The sequence below is a fragment of the Caenorhabditis briggsae genome, assembly GCF_000004555.2.
Source record: "Caenorhabditis briggsae complete genome, chrII, whole genome shotgun sequence".
NCBI lineage: Eukaryota > Metazoa > Nematoda > Chromadorea > Rhabditida > Rhabditidae > Caenorhabditis > Caenorhabditis briggsae.
The window spans coordinates 72,748-88,341 of record NC_013486.2 but is presented as its reverse complement, the minus strand read 5'-3'; the positions used below and the strand labels follow the sequence as shown (position 1 = coordinate 88,341).

Here is a 15,594-nt window from a genome sequence, read left to right as displayed (position 1 = left end):
AATGATGGAAACGAAATACGAAAAGTACAAGAGATCATAGGAAACGAACTTCTGGTGGCCGTGTGAGAAAAATCGATATTTATATAAGGTCATACACACTGATCGCAGATACATTTCGACACCGTCGCTATTGCTTGTCGCCGCCGTAGAAACACCCGGAACGCCGACTTAGTGTTTTTTATTCTGAAAACTTACGACAGGGTTTTAGGGGGTCTCGCACAGAACAATATCTACCTCATAATTTCCAGAACCTCGACCCCGTGCGTATCCTCCACCTCTTCCGCCACGCTGTCCGTTCACTCCAGAAGATCGTCCTCGATAGTTATTACCGTTTCCGCCATATCCACGTTGGTCGCCTCTTTGATGATACGGACGGTTATCAGAACGATTTTCTGAGTTCTGACGAGACTTCTGCTGATATTGTACTGGCGGTGATGGGGAGTCAGTAACGGCGTCTTGATCGTCCACAATTTCCTGTAGATCACGTTGTCTGTGGACTGGTGGAGTTGGACCGCCACGAGAAGACTCCCGAGACTTGGCGATTCGTTCTTCCTCCTTCTTTTTTGGACAGACCAGCGGATGGTGTCCTTTCTCGCCGGTAGCCTCACAGTGTTCACATTTGATCTTCTTCATGTATTCACACCACAAATCACCATTATCTTTGCGAATGCTGAACGACAAAATTAGATTTGAAGCTTGAGGAATACGAAAACTCACTTATGAGAAGATACTTCCTCTTCTGGCAATTTATAATATTCACATCGGTAACAGTGAAGCCCAGTTGGTGCTGGTTGCGCAGCAAGTTCTTTAACTTCAACGGCTTCTGTTGGCTCCTCAACAGCTGGGGTCTTTTCATTCACTTCCTCTACAGGCTTTGGCTCATCTTCTGCTTTCGACGACTCCTTAACATCTGTCTTCTGATTTTTTGAATCCTTCTTCTTTCTGTGCCTTGGAGTACTTGATCGGCTACCTTCAGCTGAGTTCTGGACATCCATGTTGGCATCCTCCTTTGGTTCCACGAGCTGTAGTATCTGCTTGCTTGGTGATCCAGCATGCGATACAGGCTTCAGGAGCTCAATACGGTTCGTGACGTGAGAAACATCGTCATCCTGATGGTCCTGTTGTTGGTAGTGATCGAATTGGTTACCAGCTCCGCTACGAGGGCCCTGTCCTCCTTGATTCTGAGAATGCCAGCTTTGATTCGAGTTTTGACGGGAGTGGTTATAGTTGTTGCTTCCTCCTCGTCCTCCTCTACCACCTCGCCCTGATCCTCTAGAAGTTGGGGCATTGAAGTATCCCATTGGCTGATGCATGAATCCACCCCTCCCTGGACCCATTTGGGCCATTTGGAATGGTGGGGCACCCATGAGTGGTTCTACGTTTCCTTGACGTCTCTGGTGCTGTTGATGTTGTTGCTGCATGTGAGCCATCTGGTGTGGTGCGGCCATCGGCATGTATGGGTATTGTTGTTGTTGCGGGTTCATTCCCATTGGGTTCATCATAGTGGCTGCATGAGGTGGAGGCGGTCCTCCGGGATGCGGCATCATTCCATACGGGTTCATCTGGAATACCTGGAGGGGTTTTTCTGGCAGTTTGAATTTCTTTTGTTTAAATCACGACACCCGTGTCGAGTTCGCCAACTTACCTGCATATGATGCATTTGTTGTTGCTGTGCAACAATCTGTGGGTCCACCTGTTGTTGTGGATGTTGCGGTGGCGGATGCTGGAAGTTACCGTAGCCGGTAGCTGGTATCTGACGATGGTACGGATTTGGAACAAACTCCTGATATCCTTGTGGTTGCTGTGGAGCATGTTGAGACGGTTGAGGTTGCTGCTGCTGATGTTGTTGTTGTGGTGGTGGCTGCTGTTGTTGAGCTGATATTTCATGCTGGCTCTGCGGACCCTCCTCCAATTGTTCATTCTGACTGTTTCGTTTATTCTTCCGAGCACTATTTTGGTTTCCGCTATCTTTCCCAGTATCCGAATGAGAGTTCACCACCGGTTGCTGACGGACAACGATTGGAGCCGGCACTGGAACATACATCGCTGTCGGCATCGGCATACCGTAGATCACCGCTTGTTGTGGATGTTGTGGAGCCTGCTGACCATGAGGTGGCATTAGCTGCATGATTGGTGCTGGTCCCTGTGGCGGTGGTCCTCCACGATACTGTCCTCCTCCGCCGCCACTATATCCCTGTTGATAAGGAGCTCCTTGCTGAATGACGGAACCCGCATAGTATTGAGCTTGCTGTGGATTGTTCTGAGGCTGATATCCTTGTACTGATGGTGGACCTCCTGGTCGGAACTGATCGATCTCATAATTTCCCTGATTTGCCATTTGCTGCTGGTTCTGATGTTGCTGCATTGGTTGTGGTGGTCCTTGCGAGCCAGCAGGTGGGTCTGAAAAAAAACATTTAAAATAAAACAAAACTTGTCTATCCTTACTGTACTGTGGTCGCCCGTCAAAGCCATCATTTGGTCCGTGAATTACGAAATTGTTGTTACCGTCATCCCCTCCGTAGCCGCCTGGAGGGCCATCCATTTGCTGGTACTGCTGTAATGAGAAAGATAATTTATTCAATTTGACTATTAAATGTGCCGCATTTTTGAAACACAAAATATTCGGTCAAAATTGCCGTCAGTTGCTCACCCGAAAGTTCGGTCCTCTTTGATGGTGTTGCTGGTTTTGATGTTGCTGATGTGGTGGTGGCGGTGGTGGTCCCTGTCCACCATCATATCCTCCAGCACCATAAGATTGATCAAATCCCTCCTGTTGCTGAGATGGTGGAGGAGCATACTGACCTCCTCCATGCTGATTTTGCTGCTGGACATTATAGTATACCATTCCATTTGGCGGTTGTTGTGGTCGCATCTGATAGTATTGAGCTTGTTGGTGTTGCTGCTGCTGTGGATGGTGCAGATTGTTTTGATGGTGTTGCTGATGTCGTTGATGATGTGGTGGTGGACCGCGATTCTGGTTCTGGAGAAAAATATAGTTCATTAATTTTAAAGCGATTGCATCTTGCAAAAAAATCTAGCTGTTTAATTGAGCTCTAAATGGCTTCAGACACACAAAACACTATCAGACGATTACTTTGAATATGAGAACGTTACCAAACCTTCATGATCTTGTTGTTATATTGAAAGTGCCGAAACTTTCGCAAAATTGGAAGAAATAGCAGATAATTATAGGACGCGAGAAAAGACTATGCCATTTTTCTCGAGAACCAATGTTTTAAGCTAGGAACTTCGATATGACAAGTAGATCGAAAAGGAGAGAAATTCCTCAAAATGCTGAAGTTCCAGGGTAAAATCGACGCATAGTTGTCTCGTGGTCAATCGCATGCAGATTAGGCCAATTTCTAGTGTGTTGTCCCTCTAGTTAAGCTATTTTGAGAATTACTGCAATTCGAGCCGATTTAAAAAAACTTTATTTAAATTTCATATACCACTCTGATAATGCGGCTTAATCGCGAATGATCATCCAGAGTTTTTATAGCAATTCTTATCCACTTAAATACTTACAAAACCCGGCGGTCCGCCACGAGCGGCCGTATTCGCCGGCGTGGTTGACTGTTTCTGATCGTCGGTTCCGAGGCCCGAGTCAGGAGTAGTTCTATTCGTGTTCCCGGCTACCGGCGGTTCGGCGTACTCGAAAGACGAACCGTTAGCTGACGAGTTCGTCGCTGAGTGAGCAGTAGAGTTGCTTTTGTTGTTTTGGTTTTGGGCACCGTTCTTGTTGTTGTTGAAACTGACTGGCGCACGCTGTTGTTGTGGCTGCTGTTGTGAATGTTGCTGGAACTGTTGTCCAGACATTACCAAGTGTAAGTTTACTGAAAAATTTTTATAATTTTCAATGAAAAGTAATTCTTCACACAGAAACTCATGAGAGAAGAGAAAATACAATTTATTCTTGAGCGACAAAGCAAAAAATGATACCAAAAACACATGTGATTGATTTTAGAGACATACAAGAAAACAATCCAGCGAAAACCAGTTTTCACTTTCTAAACAACAACAAAAATAATGTGTTACTGTCCAATTTGAAAGAAAACTGCAATAAAAGTATATTTTGTTCTATTTTTGAACTCAAAAATGAGTAAAAACACACTTCCAAAGAATTAATTAAAATCTTTTTGGAAAAATCAATAGCGGACACCAATCCCTTATGCAGGAACGCTAACAAATTCATCGATAAAAATAGATGCAGTGAGCCAAATTCAAAGGCGCATAGGGTTTCTCGACGAGCGGGTCTCGCCGCGACAGGCAACGGTCGCACTTGTTTTGACGTTGTGTCGTTTTACGGGGACGATATTTCAAGCGAATAGTGTGTTGCAACCTATTTTCAGAATTTCGAACAGTTTTCCGGACACATTTTCTAAAATTCTTTCTGTTCTAAATATAAAGATAAAAAATTTCCTAATTGTTAATTTTTCAGGTGAAAATGACGGAGCCTATCAAAGAAATAGCCACAAAAAGAAGTGTTGAAGCAGTATACACCGGAGGAACTGTTAGATGGAGTGCAAACGGCCAGAAACTATTCTCAACGTGCACAAATGTGGTTAAAGTTATCGACTTGGAAGATAATAGTGCTAGGTAAGAGTATTAAAACATAATTCGATGTATTAATGGTAGCAAACAGGTCATTTCAGCTACACTATTGGAGATTCTGATGATGAGTTGCGAATCACTTGCACCGCCATCGATAAAAACCGAAATCGTCTTCTCGTTGCCTACAATAATCAAGTGATCAGAGAATACTCTATTCCACTGGATCCCTCGATGAATAACCCCGAATTGGCGAGAACTTGGAAAACCATGCACACCGCACCGATCCTTGTGATGGAATTCGATGAGGGAGGCAATATTTTGGCTACTGGAGCTGCAGATCATGTCGTAAAGGTGTGGAATTTGACCGAGCAGCAGTGCACCCACACTCTGAAAGGTCCTGCCGTAGTTTCGGCTATTTTATTCGGAAAGAATGAGAAGCTAGTGGTCGGATATATTGAAGGTCAACTACATCTCTATAACATAATGATAGGAGCACCGAAAAAGCATGTGAATACCTGGAACAATCATAACTCTCATATCACCGCTCTTCTTCAAGTCCCGGATTCTCGTTATATTGTTGCTTTATCTCGAGATCAAACAATGAGTATTCATGAGACAGAGACACAAGAAACTTTGCGAGTCTTGCCTCTTTATGAATCGATTGAGAGTGGAGCTATCGGCCACAATGGAAATTTATTCACAGTCGGAGAGGAGGGATTCGTTAAAGAATGGGTGATCGAATCAGCCAAATTGCTCAGAAAGAAAAGAATCTCGAGGTATTAAGATGGAGAAAAGACATTACTTCAAAATAAATAATATTTTTCAGCTCTCAAATCGACGACGTTTCTTACGACGTTGTATCAAATCGGTTTTTGGCAATATCAGCAGAGCAAAATCTAATTGTGCTAGATTTTGATAGTTTGAATATTATCAGGCAAATAGTCGGATTTCATGATGAAGTGAGTTAGTGTAAAGAATCGATAAAAATTTTGATTTCAGATCTATTCGTGCTGCCTCCTTGGCAAAGAAGAAACGCACATGGCAGTGGCTTCCAATACATCCGAAATCCGGCTCTACAACACCAAAACGCTTGACTGTCATCTTGTCAGAGGTCACACTGAATCCGTTCTTTCTGTTGTATCCCCTTTGTGGGACACTTCTCTTCTTGCTTCGTGCTCTAAAGACAACTCCATTATCATCTGGAGACTTGTATCCACTCCTGAAGAATCTTCCACATTGATACCATTATGTGCTGCCACTGGACATTCCAATACTGTAACCTCATTGGCTATTTCAAATAGTGCACGGGCATCATTCCTTGCTTCTGTTTCCTCAGATTGTACAATCAAGTTATGGGAGTTGGGAGATTCTGCAAAGATGAAGGACGCAAGCATTGATGGTGAAAGAGATTTCGTGGAACAACTGTAAGTTCAGAGGTTTGGATAATGAGATATGGAAAATTTTTAGACCGAAGCTGACATGTAGTTCAACAATGGTTGCCCATGGTAAAGATGTCAACTGCGTTGACATTTCCGAAAGCGATGCTCTCATTGCAACCGGTGGAATGGATAAACTCGTGAAGCTCTGGCAAGTAGATACACAAAAAATGCAACTTGGAATCGCCGGAACTCTATCAGGACATCGTCGTGGTGTCGGAGACGTCAAATTCGCCAAGCATTCACATAAATTGGCGTCTTGCAGTGGAGATATGACCATTAAGATCTGGAACATCTCAGAGAAATCCTGTCTACAGACTATTACTGGCCATTCTTGTGCGGTTTTCCGTGTCATTTTTGTCAGGAACGATGCCCAATTGCTGTCAGCGGACAGCGCAGGAATCATCAAGATATGGACTCTTAAAACAGCTGATTGTGAAAGCTCCATTGATGCACACACTGATAAGATTTGGTCATTATCCAAGAATCATGACGAATCAGAATTTGTGACTGCTGGAACTGATGGTCGAATCATTGTATGGAAGGATGTGACAGAGGAGAAGCAACGAGTCGAAGACGAGAAAAGAAGAGAGGCCATCGAGCAGGATCAGACACTGACAAATTTATTGAGTCAGAAAAGATTTTCCGATGCTTTAGTTTTTGCATTAACATTGGCAAAGCCTTTCTGTGCTTACAAGGTACTTGAAGTTTGAATAAGGCAACCATGATTATTTTTAAGGTGGTAATCGCGTTGATGTCTGAAGATACTCAAGAGGAACTTGGCTCCGCAATCTGTCGCCTTGATCAACGCCAAATTGAAATTCTTCTTCAGTTTTGTGTCAAATGGAATACTAATTCGCGACACTCTCCAGTGGCTCAACGCGTTTTTTACGAAATCATCCATATCATTGAACCGGATAAGCTAGTAGCAATGCCCGGCGCGTATGGATACATCGAATCTTTGCTACCATATACCCAACGACATATGGACCGTTTGGATAGAGCAAAGCAGGACGTCAGCCTGTTTGGTTTTGTCTGGCGACAAATGAGAAGCGCTGTTTAAAATGTTATAGTCTAGTTAGCCTTCATTGTTTTTATTTACTCTGTTCACTCTGGAGATCTCTATAATTGTTAATTGTTAATTCATTGTTTTGTTTGTTAAGAATATATTGTTTTTCTCTTCATACTATATCGTTTCATCTTTATACTATGTCGTTTTTCAACGATTGCGATATTGTTCTGTTTTCTGTGCGAGACACGAATTATTTTTGCAGACAGAGGAAACATGGCCACTAGCAGCTCCGCTTTTGATGATGAATTCCCAATGGAGGAAGGTAACAAAATTAATTTTTCATTCCTCTTGCATAACACAGTCCGAAAAATTTAGGAATGCCGGAGCTTCTCGACGACGAGGATGTTCCAAGCACACTTCCTTCACTTCTCGAGCAGAATATGGACACGGCTTTAAAGTCGAACGAGTTCAAACTGGTGAGTACCTGGCATAATGAAATAATGAAATCTTCTTCTGAGCTTTCGTTTGTAACAGTTCATCAAAATTGAACTGTGTCTGGAGGCTATAATGAAAAATGTATCCGTATTCTTCAGGTAAAACGTAAGAGAAGGGCCGGAAATGCAGTTGACGTCGTGATGGAGGACATCTCTCAACCAGACGACTCTACCACAGATTCTCCAGACGCTGATGCCGAGCAAAAACCTACGAAACGCTCAAAAGGTTCGAAAGGAGAGTCGCGTGTGGTTCCAGTGCCTAAACACCGTTATACACCTCTTAAGGATAACTGGGTCAACATTTTCACACCGATCGTCAAAAATTTGGGACTACAGATTAGGTTCAACTTGAAGAAGCGGCAAGTCGAATTGAGGAATCCTGCTGACAGAGAGGACACAACAGATTTGCAGAAGGTGTCTTGAATTTTTGAATGTTCTGTTATTTTATGATTTTCCAGGCCACCGATTTCGTTCGTGCTTTCATTTTGGGATTCGAAGTCAACGATGCGATTGCCCTCATCAGACTGGATCATCTATTTCTGGAAACATTTGAGGTAAACGTCCTTCCCTTTTCTTAAAAGTGTTTCTTCTTTTTAAATTGATGATTGTTGTCAGAAGCCCTTCAATCAAAACTCTAAGTCCCCGTGTCTTTCTTCTCTCAACTTATTCATCAAATTGACACATGTTTTATCACCCCTCGATAAGTACTTCGGCCAATAACTGAACTCAATCAAGACGAGCTTCGCTAAACTTTCCAAGTATTGAGAGTTAGCCATAAATGTCAAAAATATCTGTTGTCGGAGCATAGGAGATTGTCATAAAGTTGAAAGGCATGAAGGAGGGCATTAAAAATGTGTTGAATATAGCATCTTATATGAAGCAATGAAAATAGTGACTATGGTTATATGAAGGGTACGTCCGAAAACTACGCTGTTCCGAAAACTACGCATCGTTGAAATTGATATTTTTCGGAGGCGTCCCATTGCGAATTTTGAAAATTATTTTTTTTCTGCTAGTTATAGTTCAGATGCAATACTCGATCCCACGATTTCTTTAGAAAAACAATTGTTTCCTTTATGTGCTAGTTAGCTTTGTGGCGCGAATCCTGCCTTCTATCTCTTTTCCTGTGGAATTTCTAATTCGCTAAGAGTTTATTAACTGTGGGCAAGGTTTTTCCGTTCATTTTACTCTCGGTTCAACTTTTGCAACGCCAGAAATGTAAGTATGCTTCAAAAGCTTATATTAATTTTGTTGTGTGATTTTTATTGTTCGCCGCGATTCCATCATTCGCGAATCTCCGCCCATTTTGGTGTCATACTAGCGACTGATAGAATTTCTGAGTACTGTAGATAAACTCGCAACATTTATGTACGTCGTTCCGAAAAAAAGCGACCAACTTTTGGTTTCGCGATAGGAATATCACAAAAGATAGAGAGGCAGGCAGTCTTACAGACTGATAAGATGACGAGCGCTTTAAGATGACACAGTATTTGTCCTAAAAGTGTATCATGAAAAATAAACAAGTATAGACAACATAACTTTTCACAGATCGCCGATGTGAAACATTCGCTGAAAGGGGATCATGTGAGTCGCGCAATTGGACGTATCGCTGGAAAAGATGGCCGTACCAAACTCGTCATTGAGAACACCACCAAGACCAGAATTGGTAAGAAATAATGTTCTGTTTCGTTTCTCACTGTCGTATCATTTTCAGTTGTCGCCAACACCAAAATCCACATTCTTGGTGCCTATCAGAACCTGAAACTCGCCAGGAACGCCGTTTGCAGTTTGATTCTTGGTAAGATCGGAGACACTTGTGTATGAGCCAGCAGACCCCAGACTATTATTCTCCCGCTAGTGCATCAATTCTATTCAGCAGTTCGATGCACTTTCATTTTAATAACTTTTCATCGCAGACACAAACGGTAGCACAATATGAGCTGTAATTACAAGGTGTAACTCGCCACACCGTCCATTTGCCAAAAAACATATGTAATTTTTGTGTGAATCCTCTTTCCGCAGCTTCCTATACTTTTCGTGCAATTCTATTGAGTAGGGTATCCCATAATTTGTATGTCAGTTAGATGTGTACTTTAGATCCGACACGAGCTAGTAGAACTAGACGTGCTTTTTAACAGGCTGAAGTGATGGACAAATTGGTACGATAGAAATCACGTTATTCGTCGTTTGAAAGCGGAAATAAAACCAAAAGAAAAAAGGGGAATCTGAAAACAGAGTGAACAAAATTATTCTAAAGTATTCCTACAGTAGACGTTCTGGCTCACACTAAGTTTTCCCTGAATCTTCCCGGAAACGCTATTGTCAAACTCGTAACATCTCCAGGAGTTTTTTCTCGAAACAATGTCTTCATCATCATCTCGGCAACAACTTCTTCGAACTTCTCCTTCGTCTTCTCTCCACCGCCGCGTCGTTCGCGTTTTCTTATTGTCTCATTTTTCTTTACTACCGTGTCACATTTGATGGGGCCCACCACGACGTCGGTGAAATGTGTGTGTGTATTTGTACACATTGCAGAATCATGCAGATACAAAAAAATGACGGGTGGTAGGGAATGGGGGAATGGCATTTGGAATGGGTTTCCTCTCTCCAACCAGCATGAATATCGTTGCAATTCTAGGAAGACGGCAAATGGAAAAGTGAGACATCAGGAAGAGATAATGAGATGGTAGGAGGCGGTTTGGGGTTAGGAATACTGTAGAAATCACCTAATTCATAATTATAATATTGCTTTTTTTCAGGCTCAAACCCATCGAAGGTCTACGGAAACCTGCGTAACATGGCATCTCGTGGAGCTGAACGTCTTTAAACAAGAATCTAAACTTCGTTTCCAGTTGTTTTTCAGTTTATTCGTTGTTTTCACTGCTTCCCATATTCTTTTTTTCGTTTACTTCATTATGTTACGTTATCCTCATCCACACTGAAATGTGTGTCCCCAACTGTTTAATCCGTGAATCTGAATTTGTTGAGTTGATTTGTCTATTATGTTTTTTTCTAGTTACAGAATCGAACGGAAAACGAAGTTTGAGGAGATATTGAAAATATGAACATTTACTTTTTCTACAACTAAACATATTCCAAACAGACAAGCCTATGTCAGCCCCCTACACTTTCTCCATTGAGTCTAGACACCTTGTGATTTCATCATCGTCCTTCTTCGAAGTGTCTCCTGTGCTCATGCTTCACACCTGTCAATCTGGTACCAGTCGACACCATCTCTGTTCTTCTCGCTCCTCTCTATTTCTGAATTCTCTTCAGTGATCGAGAAAAAGTTAACAGCGTTCCGCTTATCAGCCGATGTGGATTGGCGAAAAATCGTATATTTGACATTTTTGGGAAATGTTGCGATTCAAGTGGAAAGTTTTTATAGTCAGGTGCACTTTTCTGTTTCCATTTTTGACATAATGATTGGGAGTAAGTTTTCGGTGACGCAGGAAGTGTAACTCGTAAAATGGCAACAAAACGGAAGTGTCTAGATAGAAAAGTGGCGCCAAGAACTTTGAATTTCGAAAAAACATGGAACGGAAAGAATATACTGTCTCTAAGTAGTTGTTGTATAATAGTCGATTCGAATTGGAATGAAATCTTATTGAATTATCTCTTCGTTGTTTTATACTCCTATAACCCATCATTGCATTGTGGGTTGGAACCCCTTCAAATTTTCCCCATCTGCCTTCTCATCGGTCAGTCAGTCGTTGTGGTATACACCGCTGTAGGTCGTTATTCTTTTTTTCGATTATGCCGGATGACACACGACAAACGATGGCAGTTCAAAAGGACGGAACTGCCAGTAAAAAACACTGAAAACTCCTTTGAATCTTTCTTATTGACAAAAATCGCACACGATTTCGTAAGATTCATTTTCAAAAGTATTTTTTTATTCAGAATCTGAAAGATAATCAAAATGAGTACAATATAAATTTTATCAAAAGAAATCAGTCGAAATTTGATTAACAATTATTAGACTCGATGCATTGGTATTTCTTGTTTTCAACAAGTTTTTTTCAGAAAAAAATTATTAGGAGAAGGAGAAAGCACCGGGTGCTAAAAGGGGGTGTCTGTAATTGAGAAGTGACCGGTTCTAATTTTTTGGGAGGGGGAACGATGATGACGAAAAAAGACAGGATTAGATCCTTAAAAAGAGAATTTAAAAACAGGAACAGACGAGAAAATATAAAAATCCTGGGGCGAAGGGGGCGGAGCTCAGCTCAATTAAAGGGAATTTTTCGAAGAATTTTAATGACATGATTAGGTGAAAAAGAGAGATATTTGTAGTGTCGGGTAAGAGAAGCAGACTGTTTTTGGGGAAACAATTGGAAAATGGATGGTCTTGAAGACCGGGCTCACTTGGTGAAGCAAAAAAAAGAACTGATGAGTTTTGGATAGGGTTTCCATTTGGGCGGGTGAAGAAGCGGGCTACCCGCTACCCACCCGGGGGGGGGGGGGCTCCCACCCGCGGCCCCCCGCATTTAAATGCGTGTGAATTTTAATAAAATTTTAAAAGATAATCACGTATGTTCCAAGAAAAACTGAGTTTCTCAAATCAAAAAACTACAAAAAAGATAATATTTTCCTCACGTAAATATTCGCGGGGGGTCAACGGGGGGGGGGCGCGGGGGGTGAGCCCCCCGGGTGGGTGCGGGCGGGTGAATCGCCCCCCAAATGGACACCCTAGTTTTGGAAACCGAAAATAAAAAAGATTGAGTGAAGAGAGAAGAAATAAAAACATGAAAGAAACAAGATAGAAAAGAAAATACAATTTGATGTCTAGAATTGGATTACAATCATATTTTGAGAGAATCTTTCATATACATATTGCATAATGCTCCCAGTTGTTCGGTAATTACGAAATTAGGAGGAGTCAAAAGGGGCGTGACTTGGGACTGCACAGGTTCCAAAGGAACTGTCGGTAGTAGTGTTTGGATGTAGGTGAGCAACAATTGGTTCTGTAGAAGCTGATGGATGTTTGGTGTCATTTGGGGATATACTGGAATTGGAGCAGCCAGAATTGGAGGGTTTGGGGTGAAGACGGGAGAAGATAAAGTTGGAGGTGACGGAGGTGGAGAAATCGATAGAGATGGAGACATGGTGTCAATGGTGAATGATGGAGATGGACTAGTAGATGTTCCTGAAATATTAATAATTGATTTCAATATTTTACGAATTCGCCAGATTGGCTAGTTTCTCACATTTCCCATAGGAATTGAGATGTTAAAAACCTTTAAAAAACATATATTTGAAAATTCGATTTTTTGAGCCACCCAGCTTATCGACCTCCCTGGTTTTCCGACCACCCATGTTTCACGCCTCCTAGTTTCTTAGACCTCCCATGTTAATTTACCTCCCAGGTTTTCAGACCTCCCATATTAGTGTACCACACATATATGTTTTAAATAGACCTCCCTGAAAGTTGACTCCGAAAATGCCAAAATGAACAGACCTGTTCTTTTCTGGTCCTCCGTTGTTACTACCATCATTATTCTATTCATATTTTCCATATTAATTGGTGTTGTTCCTCTGGGTTTTCTTCCTTTCTTTGTTTTAGGCTCTTTTCCATCTCGAGATTTCTGTTGGGATCTTCTTAACTTGATCTGTGCAGCCATCAACATGCGCCGGTTTTCCACGAGGGCACACTGAAATTCCAATATCATAACTTCTAATTCTAGTAATTTTAGCGCATCGATTGGTTCTTCCAACCTCCTATTTCTCAAATACAGTACTCTCTATTGCATATAATTTTCGTACGAAGGCGAGGACATTGAAAAAGCATAAAAACAGTAAATAGGGAAGGGAAATACAACGTTTCAAGGGCAACCGAGATTTAGATATCTGACAGGATAATTATAAACATTAAAATAATAAATTAAGAGAAAATGGAATAAACTTACCAGTGTGCAAGTACATGTGACAAACTGACACATGGTCCGTTTGTGTCCGCGAAGTGGGACGAGAACTCCGTGAGCGGAGCATCTAGCACAATGGGGATCTCGGACACGTTTGCCATTTAGAGTTTGAGTGTTGGGAGTGCATTGGACCTAAAAATACCAGTTTCATTTTATTACATATTATTAACAGCACCGGCCTATAAGACATATTTTAAAAACGTGATTTTCAGTTGATTTCTGGCCATTTTCTAGAGTCCGGAGCTCACCTATCGAATGCCCGACCACTTTGAAAATCTTGAAGGTTATGAAACAAACCTACACCCCCTTGAAAACTCTGCCATTACAGAATTTTTTTAAACTCTTTTTTTTTGCATATTTCTGAAGAACACCTGCTTTTTTCCCGTTTCAGCACAAAATCGGCCCAAAAAGGAGTGTCTTCAAGGAATCGAAAATGTAAGGAATTTCCAAAAATTCTGTGAATGCAAAGTTTTCAATCTAGGCATATTTTTTAATCTCCGAAATTTTCAAAGTGATCGGACACTAGACAACCGAGCTCCAGACTTCTGAAAATGGCTGAAATTAACTGAAAATCAAGTTTTTGTATATCTTATTAACCGATACTGTACTTAGTTCCTAATGACTACCCCTCAAAAATTGATTGCAACGGATTCGAGATACCGTAAACTTTCTCATAAAACCACCTAACTCCCACACACAGGGTTGCAACAGGGTACATGCATTCAAATTTTTAAACTTTGAGCCCATATATCTCGGTTTTTTCAAGAGATATAGGAAAGTTGGCAACTGACAATATGTTTATCATAAAATTGAAAATTTTTTGTCAGTGTACCATTTTTCGATATCTTCCACAGGAACCGAGATATATGATCTCAAAGTTGACAGCTTGATTGGCCTGCTATTAGAGTGTTTACGGTAATCAAGTTACCATTTACCTCTGATAACCATATCTTCCCTCGGTGTCCCTTCACAAAACTAAATCTTTCGAGAAATTGGGATTAGAACATTTTATCATTTTTGCAACACTGTCTCTTCTTTCTCACCCCTACTGATGACCTCTGTTTCAATTCGATGAGAGATAACATCATCACCTTCATCTTCTTCTCCACATTTTTTACTCAATCACAGAAAAATACTCCGACCACCCGTATTTCTTTTTTTTTTCTGCTTATTAGTGAGAAACGTTGTCTAACTGAGAAGGTCAAATCATGACGAAGAGAGTAGACGGAAGAAGGAGATGAAGTTGCGATTTGACAGACTGATAAATGAAGAACGCAAAAATGTATGAACTGGGGTGACTACTGTATAGACGGGCATTGGGACCGATCATCAGAAGTGCATCTGAACTTGTCCTCCCGCGCGAATCGTATGGAAACAGTTTTCGCAAAAGACGTTGTGAAAAACGTCACGTAATCGGGTGATAAGCTCAGTGATGAAATGGTTTTTAATAAGCGTGAAAAGAGAAAGAGATCAGGAAATGATTAAAGAATAGTGTAGATTTCTACAAATCCAAAAAAAACATACTAACCTTTTTCTTACTCAGAAGATTGTTTAACTGTCTCCGCTGTTCAACCATCTTGCATTCTGGACATGGACATTGGAGGTACCTGCCAAAAAATGAACTTGTTTACTGTTCAGTACCATTCGGTACCAATTGTACAGTATATATGGTTCCGCCCACACATTCCCCAAAAGAACTAAATTTGTTGTATGAGAAGTTTTGTATTCATGGAAAGAAGAGGTGGGAGGTTTTATGACATGGCATTTTTAATGGAGAAGATATGATAGTTTTGTATTATTGAAGAATATTTTGTATATTTGAAGAATAAACATAAAACAGGAAAACTGAGAGAGCTTAGTTCTCTTTTATTGTAAAGTTTATCATTTACGTTCTTCTTCAATTGTTCTTCTATGTTACAGTACCCGACCTTTCTCCCAGAATTTAAAATTCGAATATAAAACCCTATACAAAGACACCGTAAAATCTGTCTCATGTTCTCCATCGATTAAAGCGTTCGAAGCCAAAAAAAACACAGTTGACCTTGTCGATTTTAGAAAAAAGCAAGAAAACGACCACCCGGTAGAAGGGAGAATAAAAGAGGTATTCTTATTTCCAAATTGTTATTATATGGATGGAGGAGGTCAAATTATTATATGGTAGAAAACCCGAGAGAAAGAGA

General features: G+C 41.1%; 4 protein-coding genes across 4 annotated transcripts in view; 2 read left to right on the top strand and 2 right to left on the bottom strand.

Moving 5' to 3' along the window:
* Window positions 1–204: 204 nt before the first annotated feature.
* Cbr-nos-3 lies at window positions 205–3,816 on the bottom strand (the record flags this gene model as incomplete). The annotated part of the gene is made up of 6 exons (XM_045241642.1): window positions 205–670; window positions 718–1,562; window positions 1,646–2,400; window positions 2,446–2,554; window positions 2,651–2,980; window positions 3,526–3,816. 6 exons carry the CDS (start codon window positions 3,814–3,816, stop codon window positions 205–207), a joined length of 2,796 nt encoding a protein of 931 aa, XP_045091679.1.
* Window positions 3,817–4,444: 628 nt separating this feature from the next.
* Window positions 4,445–7,050, top strand: CBG01041 (the record flags this gene model as incomplete). Its single annotated transcript, XM_045241640.1, has 6 exons — window positions 4,445–4,596; window positions 4,653–5,327; window positions 5,378–5,510; window positions 5,551–5,975; window positions 6,019–6,694; window positions 6,727–7,050. 6 exons carry the CDS (start codon window positions 4,445–4,447, stop codon window positions 7,048–7,050), a joined length of 2,385 nt encoding a protein of 794 aa, XP_045091678.1.
* A 222-nt stretch (window positions 7,051–7,272) lies between these two features.
* Window positions 7,273–10,320, top strand: CBG01042 (the record flags this gene model as incomplete). Its single annotated transcript, XM_002629753.1, has 7 exons — window positions 7,273–7,321; window positions 7,375–7,475; window positions 7,593–7,907; window positions 7,952–8,047; window positions 9,042–9,159; window positions 9,208–9,291; window positions 10,253–10,320. The coding sequence occupies 7 exons, from the start codon at window positions 7,273–7,275 to the stop codon at window positions 10,318–10,320; spliced, it is 831 nt and encodes a 276-aa protein (XP_002629799.1).
* Window positions 10,321–12,295: 1,975 nt separating this feature from the next.
* Window positions 12,296–15,594, bottom strand: part of Cbr-mab-3.1 — a gene marked incomplete at both ends in the record, with an annotated part of 4,466 nt that continues 1,167 nt past the window's right edge. The window contains 4 exons of the mRNA XM_045241639.1: window positions 12,296–12,639; window positions 12,952–13,144; window positions 13,400–13,546; window positions 14,943–15,021. Coding sequence (XP_045091677.1) covers window positions 12,296–12,639; window positions 12,952–13,144; window positions 13,400–13,546; window positions 14,943–15,021 — 763 coding nt within the window. The remainder of the gene's footprint in view (window positions 12,640–12,951; window positions 13,145–13,399; window positions 13,547–14,942; window positions 15,022–15,594) is intronic.